We start from the raw sequence: 19,888 nt of genomic DNA, 5'->3' as shown, positions 1-19,888 counted from the left end.
ATATACCAAGTGACCATTGTTTACAATGTAGTCTGTGAGCATTTATAATGTGTATTTTTTTAAATGTAATGTTTGCACAAGGCCAAGTATGTATTCCTTGTCTGTGCATAACAGTGGGGTCTCCTTTGTTTGCAACCTTTGTGAAAATGATCATAATCATGGTGGTAATAAAGTTTTCTTGCATTTCTGTGGTCTGCTGCATGAATCTTTCAGGTCTGGTGACTCCGCCTCCTCCACTTCAATTGAGGTCAAACGTGAAACCTCCTAATGAAAAAGATGTTTATGCAAAAATAAGAGGAATCATTCAAGACAAACTCGTCTTTAATTTTACAGATTTGATTTTATTGAGTGACAGATGGACAGTATTGGACAAACCCAGTCTAGGGTAAAAAGGCAAGATGAGAGAGATTTTGGTTTCCTGGAGCAACAAAGATGCATTCAGAGAACATAAAGGCAGTTTAAATTAGGACATGTAATTATTTTGACCTCTAAATAAATAGCTTTCTTCTTACAGCATTAAATATCCCTTTTAAAAATCCGACTTTCAGACCAATTCCAGGGAGAATATTTTGTAACCATTTCTATGCTTGCCCTTTGTGACGTAAATGGAAAAACACACATTTGCATGAATATTGTACGATGCATTTGCTCAAAAAAGAGAGTACTTTGAATTTGTACTTTTTTGCTTTAAAGATATTCATAAATATAGTTATTCTCCAGGAATACTCTGATACTTAGACAAAGCTGAGACATAACTGTTCCTCTGGCTTCTTATGCAAGCACCGGGTTTCTGCTTAGAACCTCTTTAAAGTCAGAAGCAGCAGAAGATTTTTAAGCAACAACTTACTAAACTAACAGAGCATCCTTTAGGATGAAAATAGATATTTTTTGGTAGATCAGATTGCATGTGTACATTCATAGAACATGTGAAACAGTTGTTTCCAGCTGAGTGTCAGTTCTGTCTGCATGTCAGGTCACGTTTGAGCAAAACTGAACAGAGTGCTTTAAAGTGGTTTCCTCTATTTAAGGTTTGTACTGCAACAGCAATATTCTCCAGAACTCTAAAACATAAAAATGAAATAAATAAGAACAATGTTTCTATGATATCATGTGTTTTTTGTCTGGGCAAGATAAAATATTTAAAAGGAAATACAAAGAAATCGAAATGCCTTTTACATAAACTGGACAGCCTCTCTGTATTCTCCAAACCGGAATGTACAGACACTCAAGTTTCTACACAAAGAACAATCACACTTTGATCAAAAACAGAGGTTCACGTCTTGAACTGTGGGGTTTTAGCAAAGAAAAACAGGCTGCAGTAACCAGAGGAATCCTCTAGATGGAGGTAAAGGAGCTTTGGAAGGTTGTGTGAAATCCCATTGAGGCTGAGCTGCTACAAGTCTTACTTTAAAAATATTCTAACTATTGCAGAGTTCCCCATTCTCTGCTACTACGCGTATCAACAAGCACCCTCGATTTCTTTCAGTCACGTCGAAAGTAGCTACCAGAGCTAGAGTCTCATTGGTCTTGTTAGATTTGGGAGAAAATGAGACGATTAAGAAAACAATGAGGCTCCAAAAAAGAATGAAGGTAACCGTAAGAATCTATTTACTGTTCTGCTCCTGCCTTTGCCGGCAGCCTACAGCTGTGATTAGCGCCGCTCCCTTCCCGCTCCCGTCCTCCGACAGCAGGAAGTTGACGCTACACTTTGGAGCCAGCTCATTAACAGTCTGGTGCATGATCCCGGAAAAGCTGGCCAGAGAAAAAACATTTGAAATCATTTTAGATCAAGAAAAAATAGATAGAACTTTGACCAAACATTTTGTATCTCAAACCGGCTGGACTGGAGTTTCAGAGGCCAAAACTAATAGTCACCAGTCAGTAAAACTTGTAAATCAAGATTGAGATGTTTGGTAAATTTTATGTTGTAGCATAATGTCAGTTTTAAGGTTGATCCATAAAACTTGTGAATAAATAAGTGTAATAATAGAGATGAAGGTGAATTCAACCAAAATATTTTGCAAACTCTCTCATATCTACATATTTGTTCGCATTTTGACACCAGTTTGATATGCTTTCATAAATAGGATAATGCATTTTTCTACAGAAAAACTAAAGCATATTTTCTAAATGTGCGCTTAAATTGAGTTTAAGCTTGAACTCTTGTTTTTGGGTTGTTTAGGTACAGTACGCCTTTTTACATGTTCAATATATCTATATCTATATCTATATCTATATATATATATACCCAAATATGTCATACTCAGCATTAGTTAACTAAATCATGACTCAACATGATACCTACAGTATGCACAGACCAGTGCAATATACATGCCTGTATGTATATTGCATGTATTTTATTTTGAAATATTACTAATAAGTTGCCACCCTTACACGTTTGTCATATTGTTTTGGAGAAATATGCATAAGATTTGAGTTTTAGCTTTTTAAATAATAAAATAAAATAAAAAAATCAATACCAGTGCCAGGTTAGGATAAGAGGGTCCACAGCTAAACTTTAAGAACGTTTCAGCAGGAAGCTTTCTTTTAATAAATTTCTTTCATACTCACTGTGGATGTAATTTGTAGAGAGTCCCGTCCACCCCTACTGTGATGTTGAGATGGTCCACTCCACGGTTCTCTCTAATCTTATCGACAACGGCCGCCATTCCTGCGCCACACAGCTGAGCCGCCCGCCGTGACACAATTCCACATACCTTATAACAAAAAAAAAAGTCAATATTGCAACACCTTACTTGAGCCACTCACAGTTTAGAAACAAAAATACTCTCTAAACTTTACTAGTTAACCTCTATTCTGTGCAGTTTTCCAATCACATCCTTTATTGTCTTTTAGAGGATAACAATGAAAGTTTGTCGTATTTCAACAGGCTAACGGGGTATTAGTGCGATTAGCCAATTCATTCAAACCAGCGTTAATAAAACATGCCGAGCTTTCTAACGCGCATTTGTTGCGAAATGTTATACCTCTTTGACGATAATACTGTCATCACAAGTGCTGTCCAGCCCCAGATGCTGCAGAATGGATCTCACCTGCAGCAAAGCCAACCGGTCACTGAAAGAGATCAATAAAAACACTCAACAAATGCTGAAAAATATTGTCACACCAATAAATGTAGCCGTTTAAGATACCTAAAAAGCTTTATTCCAGTGAAAACATTAACAAGTTTTCATGTTACATGAATGGTTACTGATGGAGTGCTAACCAACTGATGCAGATGTTTTTATTCGTACCCTCTGCAATCATCCAGTTTAAAGTATTGCATAACTTAAACCCTCATGGCTAAGCTAAGTAGCAGAATTGCCACTTCTCTGCTGCACAGTTCTTTTTTTAATTCCAACTAAGACGTGGCTTGTTTCCAGACAGCACTCAGAACTGAAGATCCACAGCTGCAGGAATAAAATGGATTATTTAAGCTCTAATGATTGCAGGTTCAAGGAATCAAATAGAGAATTAAACTATTTAACATTTTAGAAGCCAATCTAAGTTTTACTTCATGTGTGCACTCTTGATTTAGGGATTGCTTTTACTTTAATGTATTTTCTTTGCATTTAAACCTGACGTGGTCCTTTCCTACAATAATAAAACGTATGGATCTTAGTAAAAGAGAAACAGAGAGAGTGCTGAAACATTTAAAACCAAACTAAAACCTCACTGAATTCCAAAAGCTTGTAAACTCTCTCTATTAGAGACTCGCGTGCCACAGTGTGCCTCAACAGCTGGTCCAGAATTACAACGTAAGCAGGAAACACGTGAACGGAGCGCCGGCCTCTCAGCTCATGAAACCACAACTTTTTACATGCAGCAAACAGATGCTGTTTATCTACTATGATGACCAAGTTTCTACTAAACAGCTCTGATTATTATTCTGGATCTATGACTGTGTCTGCTGCATTGACTGTATAAGAGAGCTAGACAGAGCGAGTGTGACATCACCCATAGAAAACGGCTAACTCCATGCTCCATTTTTTTGCATTACAAACGTGTCATATACAGAGAATGGTCTGCTGACCTCTTTTACACCAGCAGAAGTGCCCCTGCAGGCATCAACATCATTGTGTTTTACAAAGAAACAACAGCTCTTTTTTTTAACAAGAGCAACAGCTATTGCACCACTTTCTACACACACTCTTTACATGATATAAAAACACCAGGATCAGGAAAAAATATATATGACAACAAGAAGTTTAAGATCATGTTCTGCAAGCCTGTCTACAACATTTTAAATCACTCATTCTTGAAATACATTAATGCATCTTAAAAGTTTCTCCTTTTATGTCACCACGTGCTGACCATGCAGCAAAAGCTGACAAACCAGAACCTGACCCTACATCAGCTGAAGCAACACATGGAATAAATGAAGTAAACACTGGCCACGTAGGAATCTTAAATTCTCACTCCTGTCATCTTTTGTGGACAGGAATGTTGCCGTGGAAGCAAGATATCCCATTACTTAACATTAACGGTTATTTAAAGAAAGAATTACTCTGAAGTGTAATTTTAATCAGAAATTTCTTTAACATATCCTTCATCAGGAGAAATATACTACAAAAACACCATGAACTCTATGAATAAGCATGGCTAATGTCTTACCTTTCTATTTGTGAGAGGAACTTTGTTTCGAAGATGCCTCTGGTCTTCAGGGTTTCAGAAATCTGTCCTCTGAACAAGAATCCTTTCTTGGTCATGTCTATGAGGATGTTTCGCACAATTTCACCAAGGTACATGCCACTGCACATTTTTTCATATCTACAAAAAAATGTACACAAACACATTATAACAAGACATCAACACTCGCTACAACGCCAAGGACAATAACGAAAATGGAACCAAACATGGCTCTGTGCGGCACCTCTGTTTGCCTGGATTAAGCGAGAGGTCATCCACAGCTCGGTCATATTCAGTCCTCATGTCATCCAGACACCCGTTGTCCCCAAATGCTCCCCATTCCATGTTGACGCACATCTGTCCTTCGTCCCCGTCCACCATCTCAACGTTCCTCATCTCTTCCATGTAGCACGCATTACTGCCGGTGCCTGAAATCAAACTCGCGCTTAAGAGCAAACAAAGACACCACAACATTTATCTAAGGGGGGGTGAACTAACCTGCAATGAGTCCAACCTCACAGGTGGGTTCTTCATAGGCACAGGTCATCATGGTGCCAACAGTGTCGTTCACTATAGCTACCACGTCCAGTTCAAACTCCTAAAGACACAAATCTTATGTTACAACTAGATTCTGTTAGTGCAGGAGCTGGGTCGACTCCTCCCATTTTACCTCTCGCCGCTTTATTGCCTCCCTTAGCAGTCCCACAACATCCTCTCCTTCACAGTCTGTTGCCTTGAAGCCTTTGGTCCATGTCACCAAGGTGCCCTGCACACAAACACACAAGCGACCTCACCGTCAATCAACCGCACTGCAAAGACAGTTCCCTTAGAAATAAGTCACAATGTCTTCACCCATTGGCAGACTTTCTTTAAATAAGAAAGAAGTCTTGTTTAAAAACAAAAACAATTCTAGTCACCAAGACATGTTTTCTGAAATACAGACTATTTTCTTACAAGTCAGAAAGTAAGACCAATGTTTCTTGAAACAAGGGCCTGGTTACTTTCTTAAGATCCAGTTTTTGCTGTGGAACTGTTCCAAAGTCAGCAGCATTAAAAGCATCTGCCTTTAGTTGTGAACATGTCTTAGCAAAAGTAAAAAAGTGAAACAAACTCACAGCATCCAGACTCGTCTGTTTGCAAGGGAAAGAGAAGGTGAAGCCAAGAGGAAGACGAGCGTTCTTCATCCCCATGTAGTCCAGGAAGTCACTGATACAGTGCACAATGTGGTCGAACAACTGAAAAAGGATTCAAAAAGGGGGATTGTGTGAGTCTCCAGTACTGCATTTTGCGGTGATTGAAGTCAATTTCTCTGTAATCCTCTTTTTTTCCATGTCTGTTGTGCGAGTTGCAACAAAAAATTAGGATTGTCAGCCTCTGTCACACCTTTGCATTTGTTTGTTAGATGATGCTAAAGTGTAGTAAGAAAGACTAAAGGAACCTGTACAAACAAGTAAAACAGAAATCTTTCTTTTGTTTAGTTTTGTTCATTTGTTTTACTGCTTTCTTCAGAGGTGTGTTGACACTTTTTGCATGCTCCTGTCCTGTCCTGTCCTGGTTGTTGTTTGCTGTTACTGCAAAAGGATCACCTGTTCGAACAAGTGAGCATGACCCTCTACACTGAAGCAGCGTTGCTTGGCTTTGAAAAGACTAAAGTTTGCTTTTTTGTATGAGTGAGAAACTACAACAAAAACAGTCTTTAAATGGTTTGAGCACATTTTTTTCTGAAAAACAACAACAATAAATCCAAAATTTGCAAAGTTGTACAAACTCAAATATGTTTAGCCAAAAGCTTCCAGCACAGGTCAAGATAGATGAACATGGATTAACAGGTTTCTGATGCATCTCACCTCCTCTCCTGTTCCTTGCATCACTTCTAAAGGGATGGCATAGATCTTGTTGTGCATCTCCACAGATCTTTTCTTCCCAGAGCGAATTTTGACTAAGAGGACCCTAAAGTTGGTCCCACCCAAGTCCAAAGCCAAGAAATCCCCGTGTTCTGAATACAAAAAACACAGAATCAACAGTCAGACCAGAGATTTAGAAATGCATGTGCTAATGGACCGGACCGCTATCATTTGAACGTAGCGTTTAATTTCAGAAAAACGGAGTCCTTCTGCTTAATTTGCACCCACATGGGTGGGCAAAACGAGTCCCTGCTTTTAAATTGCTGATTAACACAATCATTTTAAAAACAAACTAACAAACACGTCTCCACAAAAATGATGGCATTCATCAACTAAATGCTTTCTTGCACAGCCTTTTAAACCGGTCGGTACAATCATACAATTTCAGTAACAGGATGAGTGCTCCACGCCTGTCAATAGGTAATTCAACCACCTTCTCATGAGCTAATAGCTGGAACGGCTCAGTGTTTGAAGAGTTTATCTAGAGGACAACCTTTCTGGGTTTTTTAAAGGTCATTAGGGGTCAGATTCCTGTGGAAAACTTATGACCTATAACTGAGAACAATTTTTCTGGCAGTGGGCAGCACATTTCACTACAGAGAGCTTTCAGATTTCATTGTACGCACAAAGATTCAAGGCTGTTTGTACCAGGCGCACCAAAGCTGCCCAGAGCAGAGCCGGGCCTCCTCCACATTTTACAGTGAAGGCAGTTCTCTTTCCTTTGGTATGTTTCATGTTTGTAGCTAAACACAGACTTTTCTTTACGTGTTCTTCTCATAGGTTGTCTCTTGACAGTGACAGACCTGATATTGATGCACAATGACTCTGGCGTTCACTCTTACTGCCTAAAGAGATTTTTATGCACTCTTTGGCAACTATCATGTTATTTTTTCCTCTTGCAGTCATGTTTACAGATGCTGGATGAGTGATTTTATTTCCTATTCTTCTGAGAAACTGGTTCACAGTCAGTGTGGTACACACCAAACAGCATAGTTACACTCTCTAAACTGGCATTGATTACAGCAGAGGCTGTACAAATGGTCAAGTAGTTTTCAATATTTTCCAGAATACTGTTATTTTTATCAGGACTGACTTTAATTTTTTTAATTCAGTTTTTTAAGTTGTTATTTTTATTTGGTTCACTGAAGAACAATTAAACATTTGGGATTTCAGAGGAATGTTTTGAGTATTTTTTTTATTCATTTTCTCACAATCAGGGGTTTTAAAGGGATTTTTTCCTCAAAGAAATCTCCAGAAGAGGGAAATAAACTGATTTTGAATGGGATGAGATGAAAGTTTGTGGAGTTTTGTCCCAATAAAGACCAAATCCTTTTTGTTCTTGAACTTTGTATCAGTACTAGGAGCAAGATATAAATTGACAATTTTAATTGAAGCCAAAGGCACAAAGTTTCCTGCTTTTTTAAAGAATATTATTAATAAAGTCTCACAGACAAATGACTTTCTCATGTCAATCCTTGATCTGTTGCAAAGTCAAAGTCTTTAAAAGCCTTGTTTGTGTATTGTGTGTGCGTTTGTGCATGTGTTACCTGTCCCATTAGGCGTGCTCTGCACAAAGGTTGGAAGCATTTTGACAGTGGCAGAATCATGGGTCCTCTTTGAGAGGCCATTTTGTATCTCCACCCTCATTCTGTTCTTCACCTGAAACAATGAAGCAAATAATTCTGAATTCGATTTTTTTACAGAAAACCTGTTTAAAATGAAAGACTTCAGGTAAGAAATTCATCACCTCCAGCAGCTGCTCGGTTGTAAGACGGAACTCAGACAGTATTTGAACAATTTGTTTGGACTGTTCTGCCAGTCTGTAGGCAACAGCTGTGACCATGGCGGCGCCCTTCCCACTGCCGCTGTTGGACAGGAGGAAGCGGACGTCACAGTCGGGAACCAAACGCCGGACTGTTTTATGAAGGCGACGGGAATATCTGAAACAAAAGCACAAGGTTTGAGTGGTGATCTCAGAAACACAGATGTAGAGCAAAACAAAAACATTTGCATCCACAACTATCATAAAGTAATTTAAATAACACATGAGGAAACACTCACTGTGGATGCATTTTGTACAGAGAGCCGTCAATGCCCACTGTGGTTCTGAGCCGTCCCACTCCCTTGTTCTCCTTCAGCCTCATCAAGATGCCAGCAAGGACAGCAGCAACCAGGTTAGCAGAGCGATGAGACACAATAGAACAAATCTGAAGAGAAAAAAGAAGAGCATTGATGCGGAGAAAGTCAGGTTTGGTATTTCGATTATTCTCACAGACAACAGAATGCATCACTGCTGTACATATTAACTGTTTTTAAACGGTTCCTATTATTTTTTATAAACTTAAAAGCACAACAGCAGCTACCGTATTTATTTTAGTGGAAGGGCAGACGAAGAAAAACGACATTTTTTTGATTGTGGATGAAAGAAATCCAAAAAAAACACACATCCAGTTACCGGTAGTGTGAAGCCAAAGTTTTAGTCAGAAAATGTAATTAGAAACACTTAGAGAATCTTTTATGTGAGGGTGTTTAAAATGTTGAAAAAATAAAGATCCAAGCTTTCATTGTAGGTTTTTGGCTTTTTCTCACCTTTTCCACACATTTATGCTTCTTTTTAAATTAAGCTATCTAAAAAGAACTGCTAAAGCCTTTTCTTCAAGATGTAGTTCAATAAACAAAAGTTTAAAAGTACAAAAATGTTTTGGGGGATCAAATCAATATGAACAAGACGTTTTCAATTCCATAAAGTTTATAGAAAGCTTTAATATGGAATTCATAGGTTTGAAGCAAACTTGACATTAAAAGAGGAATGTAGCGGTACATGCTGTAAACAATGATACATACATGCTGCACAGCAACACAGTCATCTGCTGAGGGCTCCACCCCAAGTTTGCTCAGAACATCCCTGGCTTTGGTCAGCCCTTCTTTACTCCTGCACAGAACACAAGAGCACAGATTAGGAGACGAAACTACCGACACTCCTTGGCTTGAAATGTTGACTTGGTGGCTGTGACCTACTTCTCAATGGCAGAGACATGCTTGGTCTCAAACTTGCCCTTTGTGAGCATCTCTGGGGTGATCTGTCCCTCAAACAGGAGGCCTTCCCTGGCCATCTTCACCAGGATGAGACGCACCAGCTCGCCCATGTACAAACCACTGACCATCTTCTCAAATCTACAGCATAGGAATTTACATTTAAATTCTACAGCACAGCCATTATTTCATTGTTTTTTTTGCAGCACAAATTTAAAAAAAAAAACAAAACATCAACATAACAATAATGAAGTTCATTCTATGCCCTGCAGACTAATAATCAGTGAGCCTTCTTGTATACTTACAGCTGTTTGCCTGGATTGAGAGATCCTCTGTCTATCTCTCTGTCAAACTCTGTTCGGATGTCCTCCAGCCTGCCGTCATCTCCAAACGCCCCCCATTCTGTGTTCACACACATCCTGCCCTCGTCTCCCTCCACCAGGTCAATGTGGCGCAGCTCCTCCATGTAGCAAGCATTGGTGCCTGTGCCTGCAAACACAAAAACCAACCTTCAGGCACCAACGCACTCCTGCATGAGAGCGTCTGATAAACCAACGCACCTATGATGATGCCCACTTCACAGCGCTGGTCATCAAAACCGCAGGTCATCATGGTTCCCACCGTGTCGTTCACTACTGCCATGATGTCTGCTTCATAGTCCTGACGCGAGTGAAAACACCCACATCACTGAAATGCACCAAATGCTTTTGAAAGTAAAAGAAAGAAGGACCAAAAACAAGCCTCACTCCTCGTTTCTTGATCGCTTTGTTGAGCAGGTTGACCACGTCCATTCCTTCCACCCCACTGGCCTTGAAGCTCTTGGTCCATGTTATCAGGTAGCCCTGCAGACCAAACAAAGAATTGGGAAACGTAGATAACCTCAATATGAACAATGAAACAATGGCTAGCATCAGTAAGTGTTTGCAGTCAAAATATTTTACGGTAGGATAAGAAATCCAGAACTGAACAGACGGTTATTTACCTCATCAAGTTTAGCCTGCTGGCAGGGAAAGGAGAAGGTAAACCCCACGGGGAGTTTCTTGTCTTTGATGTTGTGTTTTTCCATGAAGGTGCCTAGACACTCTGCAACATGGTCGAACAGCTGAGGGGAGGAGGAGAGGTCCACTCAGAGGAAACGCAGGAGAGAACAGGTGCATGTGTACATGAAACCAAACCCACTTGTGTTCCTGTGCCGTGGATGATGTCCTCTGGCGTGTCGAAGATTTCGCTCTCCATCTGAACCGTCTGTTTCTTCTCGTGGCTGACTTTGACCCGAAGGATCCGGAAGTAACTGCCTCCTAAATCTAAAGCAATGAAGTCTCCTTTCTCTGAGGTGGGGAGCACAGCAGGACGGCAGGCAGATGGAGAAAAGTGTGGACAAAAGGGAGAAAAAGATCAGCTAAGGCACACAGCAGCAGGCTTTAACCCAGACATATGACTCCCCAAAAGAAATATGTATCTTCTCTTGGGGTTGTAAATGAATAAACTAGGTAAATTTGACTTCAAAACCGTAAAATGCATGGTTTATGAGGATATTTTGTGCATTTCTGCGCATTCATAGGCTAATATTGGCATCTTTTAAATCTGGTCAACAGATTATTGAAGATAATTTTGTTTTAATTTTAAAAACAAAAAAATAATACATGACCAAGAAGGAAACAGCCGTAAGTTTGAGCAAATTCAGAGATTTACAATTGGTACTTATTGTACTGTATAAAGGCCACAGTTTATACTCAAAACAGGAATATGTAGACTTAAAGGGTTTTTAATCTTCACTGTCTTTTACAAAAAAAGCAGCATCGTTTATGATTACCCGGAGAAAAGGCAGTTTGAGGCTAAGGATCAGAGGAATTTGTTAGATATAGATCTGTAGAAGCAAGATATATATGAAAATGTTGTTACTGTGGGGGAAAAAAAACATGGCAATATTCTTCATTTTGCTGTATAATATTGGTACACATAAAAAATAACACATTATGTATTAATATGGCATTTTCAAAATTTAGAGGTTAGCCAGCGTCAATCAAAAAATGTTAGTCACATGTTTGTTAACCATAAGAAGCAGATTTTTTCAATGAAATCAGCTGAAAGTACATGTTATTTTATTTTTTTATTCCCAGGGCCCTGTGTTATTTTTTCCCTTTCTGTTTCGTCTATCTAAACAGTGGCCCCCTATCAGTAACGCTTTGATTAGATAAACTGTAAATGTGGTTGCTCACTATAACCCCAAAAAATGAATCAGCATTTCATAAAACAGTTTCTGACTCATGCTGTCGGTGCCTCTATTTACTTTGTAATACTTAAGGTGGTAGTTCAGAGTTGTTAAATAGTCCAACAGCTTAGGAAATAGAGCGGTTTAAGACGCTCAAGTTATTTTGATTTTTTTTCCCCACAATAACAACAAAAATAGACATTAATCTGAGATGATTTTCTTGGTATTTTCAGGGCCATAGTATGCATTAAAATGAATATCTTACATCCCAACAGTAGTTTCTTCTTTAAACTGGGTTTGACTAAGCCAAATCCTTCTTTGTGTGACATAATTTTGGTCCAGAATGCAGAAGAGGAACTCTTTACCTGACAGAAGACACCAGCAACAGACAAAATGAAGTATTTCTGTGGTGTTTGTATGCTCACATCTAAGCACCCACTTTCTCTGTGACGGTCCTCTCCAACAATGGCAGCAGGATTAGTGTTAATCTATGACTGATGTGTGTGTGTGTGTGTGTGTGTGTGTGTGTGTGTTGCGCAGCACAGTATTTGACGCTGTAGCTGTCATACAAGAACTGCTGGATCATGGAGAATGTTATTTGTCTTCACGTTGCTGTGGTGACCGTTACAGTCAGAACAGCAACTCCTTAATTCACGGGGATGGACATGTGGTAACCAACTTCACCAGGAGAACAAACGTTTGGTCATAAAACCAAAGGTTCTTTATTCTCCTGATTACAAATCATCTAACAATGCAAAAGTTAAATGAGTGGCTTCACATCCTCTGTCCATCCCCAGCAGCGTCCCTGCACTGACTCCGCTATTTGGCCTGATCATAAATAGGCTTAGATGTACTAACCTGATCCGTCAGGGATTGAGCGCACAAATGTTGGGAGCATCTTGAGCGAAGCAGTGGCATTAGTGTCCCGGCCCAATCCTTTGACCAGCTCCATTCTGAAGCGGTTCGTGATGTCCAGCAGCGTCTCGTCAGAGAAGCGCATGGAGTACAAGTACTTATCAATCTGAAAGTAAACACGAGGCAACAGTTAGCATTGATCACACAGAATAAACCACCTGAGGGGTTTAAACTGCTACCTACTCCAAACAGTAGGTTCAGAGTTGGTAACAATGTTGAAGGTCAACATGATCCAGAAAGAGACACTTTCAGATCCATTAATTCATTGAGTCATGGCTATGGAAAATGCCAAAAAACGCACAGAGCAATTGACATGCGTTTCTTATCAGCAGTTCAAACCAACGGAAAGATTAAAGAGCCCTAAAGTAATTAGGATCAAGACTCTGTGGGTCATAAAACTTTAAAGCTCACCACTGTCGCTGCATAGACTTAAGAGGAACAGGATGTTGAACAATAGTGGTGAAATCCACTTTAGCAACACTTTACTGAGACCTTCTGAGACGGAATGCGAGGGACAAGCGTACATCCGATCATTACCGATGTACAACTGCGTTTAAACTATATTATCTTCCCACAAAGCATGTTTGCAGTGGTTCCGGCATCACTGATGGGAAAATCCATCCGATTGAAATTTGCTGGTTCAGGCGAGACGCGTTTTCCTGGGCAGCGCTAAACCTCAGAAATAATTCAGAGAGGATGTCAGCATTTCTGCACTATTGATTTTACAGGAGAATATGCAGAAGAAGCGAGAAGCAAATTGTAGGCTTTCCATTCACCATTTTAAATTGTACAGCAACAGATATTGAGAAACAATTCAAATTTTGGTGTTTTGGTACTTTTTGAAGAAACAATTTAGGTACGACAGACAGGCTTAAAAGAAAAATCCCTAAAGACTCTGAAGCCAGTTTTTAGTGTTTGGCCATTAGCAGAATCTCATATATTTACCATATAAAGACTTTATTGTATTAAAGTGCTTTTTAAGTTTCTGACAGCAACACACACAGGCGAGACACAACAACCTTTCCTTACATAAATGCACATGTACATGTCACATATCCCACTGTTTAGAGTTTATGAAATGGACATTTTATATAAATGTTAAATAATGGGAAGTTTAATAAGATGTTTTTTTTAGTAAAAGTTAATTTCCAGCAGGCAAATGACAAAGGTAAAGATAAAAGAAAGATCCTTAACAGAACTTAAACAAATAATCAATAACTAAAAAGAATGATGATTACTATCAAACAAAGCAGTTTAGGCACGTTAGAAAGGGAGTGGGCAGATGTCGAGCTTGTCTAAGCCCACCCCCTTAGCCTTTTCGTACACTTTACAATACAATCCCCATAATTAAATGCACATCAACAAAAAAACTCAGTATAAACAAAGTAACAATAAAATTATATTTTTCTCCGGCTGTCATCACTATCTTCCCCATACTCCCACATACCAATCACACGCATCCATCCCTGCTGTACTGTGACAAACCAGTGTTTTCAAAAAAGGGGAGTATTTTGACTGACTGTGCTTCAGTTCATTTCTGAGATCATTCCATATTTTTACCACGCACATGTCTGAAAAAAGACGATATGTTTGCTTTACAAGTATAGTTCCTATTTGTTGTTGGTATTTTGTAACTTAGACAGTTAACACAATTGTTAAGAAAGCTTATGCAATATCCAACAAACCTGTTCTGTACTTGAGTATCTCCATGCCAAAGTTTTTATTTGTGTTCATTCTGAGCCTTTAACACTGTAAATGTACTTTATCGTGAGAGCATGTAAAGACCGGTCCATGCATGCTGTACTGGAACACAACAGACAAGAATGTGCAGAGTAGACGTCAGTAGTCATTTGAGAGTTTACCTTTGGGGTTTACAACATTCAGACATTTTCCTCTGCCAGTTTGTTTCTGTTGATAACTTTGTAAACTCTGTTGGTGGACTAAAGCTGTTTCTAATGTAGCCAGATAGAATTTTTAAAATTCAGACCAAGATGCGATGCTTAACTTTAGGAAAATAAAACAATAAGCTCTGAGATTGTAGTTACAGTGAGGTAGCACATTCTGGAGCGTTGGTCTTACCTGTTCAGTTAGTCAACAAATGTCAGGTTTACATTTGAAACATGACTTCATAAAGCCAGTTTGTAAGGTTATATTTTAACAACAACAAACGATTTTTGGTCCACTTTCCCTGACGGTATTGGACCTCCATAATCTGTGTAAAAAACATGTAAAAGTGTGCTTATATAATATATACATATTATGTAGGCCGCACACCTCCACTTGGTGTTCCAGGTGGATGTGTGCCAAATGGATAATTCCAGTTCACCCATCACGACACAGTCCACCTTTGTATGCTTCTAAAATGTATCAATGTCCCGCTTCTTGTAACTATTCATGTTTTTACCACGATTTAAGTGCTACCACAAACCTATATCGTGCAGGACTATCTATTGCCCTGATTCTCAAAAGCAGTTCCAAGTTAAAAATGATGTTGTGCAAATGTTGGAAGAGTCGTATCCATTGAATCCATTTAGGTGGCACTGTTGTTAGAAGCTAAAGTGCCTTCTTACTTTCTTTATTGTTATGTTTTGGCTACTGGATCTGGGGGAAAGTCTTTCAATAGCTCCTCATGAGGTCTTACTAGGAGATTTTACTGCTGCTCTGCATGGGGCCAAATCCCAGGCTAAAAAGTGGGGCTCTTGCCCCTTTATACTGGTTTTCTTAAATAATGAACTACTTCCACAAGTTTCCTCTTGCGTTGATATTTAACTAGAAGTTCCTTGTGGGACATTTGAATAAGAAAGGGCCCACCTTAAGGAAGAAGAGCTCTCAGCTGTTCAGTCTGAACCTTTGTTTCAAAGACAAAGAGGATTAAATGAAGTTTAATGGAATTTCTTTTTTTTTAATGGAAACCAGAAAACTTTGCTCCGTTTATGCTTCTGCAATACCGTCCATCTCTTTTTGTTGTTATAACTTACAGAAATGGCTTAGACTTAATATTCATTGAACATATTCAGAGGAGATTCAATGTCTTTCATCTACAAAAGCATGATTTTTTTTGATAAAGGTCACATTAACCCCTAAATTTACCTCTGACAAGCCGTTTACCCAGAAAGCCGGATCACAAACTCTCTTCCCACCCCACCCCCGAACGAGCGTCCTCCTCCTGTTTGCATTCCTCCTCACAACAATGCCTTGCTCTCTTCACCATGAGGTGATTCTGGGAAACCCAACACTGTTGTGTATGCACAGGCGACACTATTGCCTGCACATGTACGCGCACACAACGCCTCACCATGTGGAAAAACACTGACCCCTCCCATGCATCCCGTCATTCCACCTTACGCACACAGGAAAGGGCTTTGGATGCAGATTCAGTGCACTGGGGAAATCAGTCCGGCACGCTGCAGCAGCCTCAAGAGGCAGGACACAAACTCCGCTGACTTTGTCTGAAACCAACCTGGACAAACAGGTTTATCTAAAAAAAACAAACTACAGCAGGATTATTGTTCACTGCTTAAAAAAAAGTAATCACTTGCGATTACTTTCGGTTGAGGCCCAGACACTGTCTGAAAATCCCGCATGAGCTCCACACCTGACAGTGGCGAGGAGCGTGGGCCCTCCACTGTCACTTATGACCACATGGTTCAAAGCTGAGCCGGTTTAATCAGGCAGCATTGGGAAGGGTATTGTGAATGGGCAAACAAGTGCAGATCAGCAAGAGAATAAGAAAAGATTTACATACTGAAATAAGAAAAGGAATTACATTAAGAGTTTGGATCAAAGGCCCCATGGATTCACAAGGCACGAAGTCGTCCAAATACACACATTTGGTGACAGTCTAGAACCGGTCGAGTCAGTTCTCTGACAACTTGTGTGGTAGAGCAGAAGTCGTAAAAACGCAGTCATGCTATACCTTTTTTCAACAAACCTTTTTGTATAATTTCTTAGATACTATGGAACCCAAAGGCACCACTATGATCCATTTTTTCCAAGTGGTCTTCTAATTAGGATTTATGTTGATTTTAGGGATTGTTTTCTAGGACATAGTTTCTGCCGAGCAGCTGCAGTTCATTAGAATTTCACCTCTGACTGTTGTTGTGGAGTAAGCCCGTCCCCATTTCCAATCATCCATCTGTTTACACTCTCCTGCTACTTATAGCTGTGCAACAAAGATGTCTAGCAATATTGGAGCTATCCAGGCGTCCCGTTTTGAGCCAGAAGCCAGTTCGTAGTTGTAGTTCGTACGACACTGTTAGTGCTACAAGATTTTTCGAGCTGCATTTTTTTGTCTGCTCCTGATTCAAAAAGATTCGAATAAAAAAAAATAATCAGAATACTCCTTTTAATTTTCTTCCTCCATCATGAGAGAAAATAACACAAGAAGAACACATTAAAAAATTGGTCTTTAAACTATTATTTGCTCCAACAGGAAAACAAAACTAAATCATTTCAATCCAAAACGCCTAAACTTTATTTCAACTAAACGTTGTGACCCCTGAAGTTACTTTGAACCTGCCCATGTGTCCTCATCCTCCTTCCCTGTTGCCCCACCTCTAACCCTGACATCATGGCTCCCATCACCCCTGAGTCATGCCTTCGCATCCACTAGCACGCCTGTGCAGTTTGTCACGTCTCTCTGAAGCAGGGGAATTCAAACCCTGTTTTATTAAATAAGACCACATAAGTATCCTTCCTAAAACTTATATCCGCTTTTCCCCCCAAAAACTGTAAAGAAAAGAACACACAAATACCGAGTCCTTGTAGCCGTTTAACATTAACGTCTCCCAATAACATAAAGGAAACTTACTTTTTTAACCTGGTCATCCTTCAGCTCCGTGAAGTAGTAGGCTAATAGCTGGGCTGCAATCATTCTCTGTTCCTGGTTTCCTCTCACATGCAGAAGACGCACTTTCTGTGTCGCGCGCTCACCGCAACGATGGATGGATTTAAAAACAAACTAACTTAGAAGTTGTTTGTTTGTTTTTTAAACTGCTTGTTTTAGTTCTGGTTCGTGGACTCCAACCGGCGCGCCTGGATATCCTGATTCCAATCCGGTGAAGTCTAAAATAGACAGAGCCGCTAAGTTCATGTGTAGCTAAGACGCTAGAGCCCTTCCTCCGTCTTCCATGTGAGTAAAGCCAGGAAGCACCAGTGAGACAGCAAGTTTGGCTGGGGAGGGGAGGCGGAGCCTAAAGTGTGACCCCGCCCATCTTAATAGTTTTGTTGCATGATTGACTTTGACGCCTCACCGAAGGGGGAGGGTCATAAACATATCCTGTAATGTGGTTGGCTAGCCTCGGCTGTGACGCTCCTGCCTCAGAAAAGTGATGGAGGAGGCGGAGGAACGACCTACTTTTAGCTGGGGGGAGAGAATATGAAGGACACGAAGGTCAGGGCCAAAATTGGGCTTCCAGGAGGTCATAAAGATGCTTTCTTGTTAGCATGTGCAAGTAGTAATGCGTCACGCCACCTTGAAATTACTCAGTCAGTGTGATTTGTAAACCAGCTCAACAGGAAGTGATGAAGAGAAGGAACTACATTACAGTACTTTGAGTTTGGTCCGAATTCCCTCCCTACTCCCTAACTACAGAAAAACTAGAGGTAAAAATAAATTTAAACATAACGTCTTTACTGAAAAATTGTTCAAACACATTGCATTGGGGTCTATATTCACCAATCTAGTGACCATCAATGCACCCTAGATTTTCAAAGAGACTTCTGGGAAATTTCTGTGGCACTTAATTTTGGAATTGTGAGCTATGTCCAAATTCCCTCCCTACTTCCTACTATAAACCTATAAAGTGCGGGACTATCTAGTGCCCAGAACCTAAAAGCAAGTTGGACACTTTGCTCACTAATCTTTAGTTTCATGGCAAACAACACGCCACTAAATTCCAGAAATAAAAACCTAACAATTGTGAACATATGACAAATATTATTGAAGACTAAGGCTTTGTGTTCTGTGGATGATAGATACATTTTTTTCACATTAAAAAAATCATTCAAACGCAGTATGGTCCACATTTATCAATGTGGTGACCATTGATGCACACCACCAGTTTTTCGCAGACTTCTTGGAAATTTCTAGGACACACCCCGACAAAATGGTGAATGCACTTTATAGTGCACGAGGTAGTGAGAAGTGAAAGTATTCAGACACAACAGTTTTCTTTAACAGCATAAGTACACATTAGCATAGAATGCACAAGGTCATTTGAACAGAACAAGCTCGACTCCCTTTAGATAGGTTTAACAAAAACTTAAATCAACATATTTAGGCCCATTTTTCCACAAGATTTCAAAAGATATTACGGATTTGTATTACTGGACCAGATAGGCCTACAGCAAACTTAATTTTTTCCAAAACAGGAAAAACTTCAAATGTTATGCTATTTTGCTTGATTTCTGAAATAAGTAAAAATGACAGATTTGCTATTTTTGCAGATTACTGCACCTGATTATCTACAATAGAGAGAGGCGCTCAGCTCAGCGGTCATTCACAAATAGATTCTCTCTTTTCAGACAGACGTGACATCTTCAGAATAGCTGTCTGTTATCTGGTTCTGTGTATAGTGAACCGGAATTATATTAAAAGATTTTACTGCTTAAAAAAGGTGTTGATTTTTTTTTTTTTATTGTGGAGTCAATGATGATTTTTGCTCTTGAGGCAAACATGTAAACAAATGATAAACTCATGACTGGGACAAACCGTTTCCCACAAACCACTGTATTCTGAGTTTTATATCAAAAAGCAATTGACTAGAAACAATTAAGGAAAAAAGCCACTGCAGACCTACTTAGACAATTTTTGCAATCAAACTTGTCAGTTTAATGAACTTTTTTTTAAAAACATCTTTGAAAAGGGGCCATTTAGCAACACATACTTGACAAAAATTTGGATGACAGAGGATTTAGAAGTCTTTTGACATTTCATCCAGCTATTTTCTTCAATGTGCTTTATGAAATTGCTGTTACAAAGAAGAAGAATAAAGCAATTCATATTTTAAACACACTTTAAAAAAAAAAAAGTTTACAGACATTAGTGTGTAAGCCCCCAAATTAGTTGTTTTGGGATTTGTGTTTCACCAACAGTAAAGCATTTCTAATTGCAGTGACTTTTAAAAGATGAAACATTGAACACTTCTTTAACAAATCTTGTCTTTTTGGGATTCCCATTTTATTAAAGTACTTC

At 39.4% G+C, this 19,888-nt stretch overlaps 1 protein-coding gene across 1 annotated transcript; it reads right to left on the bottom strand.

Annotated features, from left to right (window-relative positions):
• Window positions 1-320: 320 nt before the first annotated feature.
• Window positions 321-17,912, bottom strand: LOC101156878 (hexokinase-1). The gene is made up of 21 exons (XM_004067244.4): window positions 17,504-17,912; window positions 12,637-12,799; window positions 10,746-10,894; window positions 10,549-10,668; window positions 10,313-10,408; window positions 10,127-10,226; window positions 9,872-10,055; window positions 9,552-9,707; window positions 9,378-9,465; window positions 8,595-8,740; window positions 8,281-8,473; window positions 8,081-8,192; window positions 6,477-6,625; window positions 5,745-5,864; window positions 5,300-5,395; window positions 5,128-5,227; window positions 4,874-5,057; window positions 4,615-4,770; window positions 2,988-3,075; window positions 2,572-2,717; window positions 321-1,752 (listed from the first exon to the last, which is right to left on the bottom strand). The coding sequence occupies exons 1-21, from the start codon at window positions 17,564-17,566 to the stop codon at window positions 1,605-1,607; spliced, it is 2,757 nt and encodes a 918-aa protein (XP_004067292.1). The 5' UTR covers window positions 17,567-17,912; the 3' UTR covers window positions 321-1,604.
• Window positions 17,913-19,888: the final 1,976 nt, after the last annotated feature.

The sequence above is a fragment of the Oryzias latipes genome, chromosome 3 (genome assembly GCF_053564925.1).
Source record: "Oryzias latipes strain Hd-rR chromosome 3, Olatipes_Hd-rR_3.1".
Taxonomy (NCBI): Eukaryota; Metazoa; Chordata; class Actinopteri; order Beloniformes; family Adrianichthyidae; genus Oryzias; species Oryzias latipes.
The sequence above is the reverse complement of the archived record's forward strand: the minus strand, read 5'-3'. Positions and strand labels throughout refer to the sequence as shown.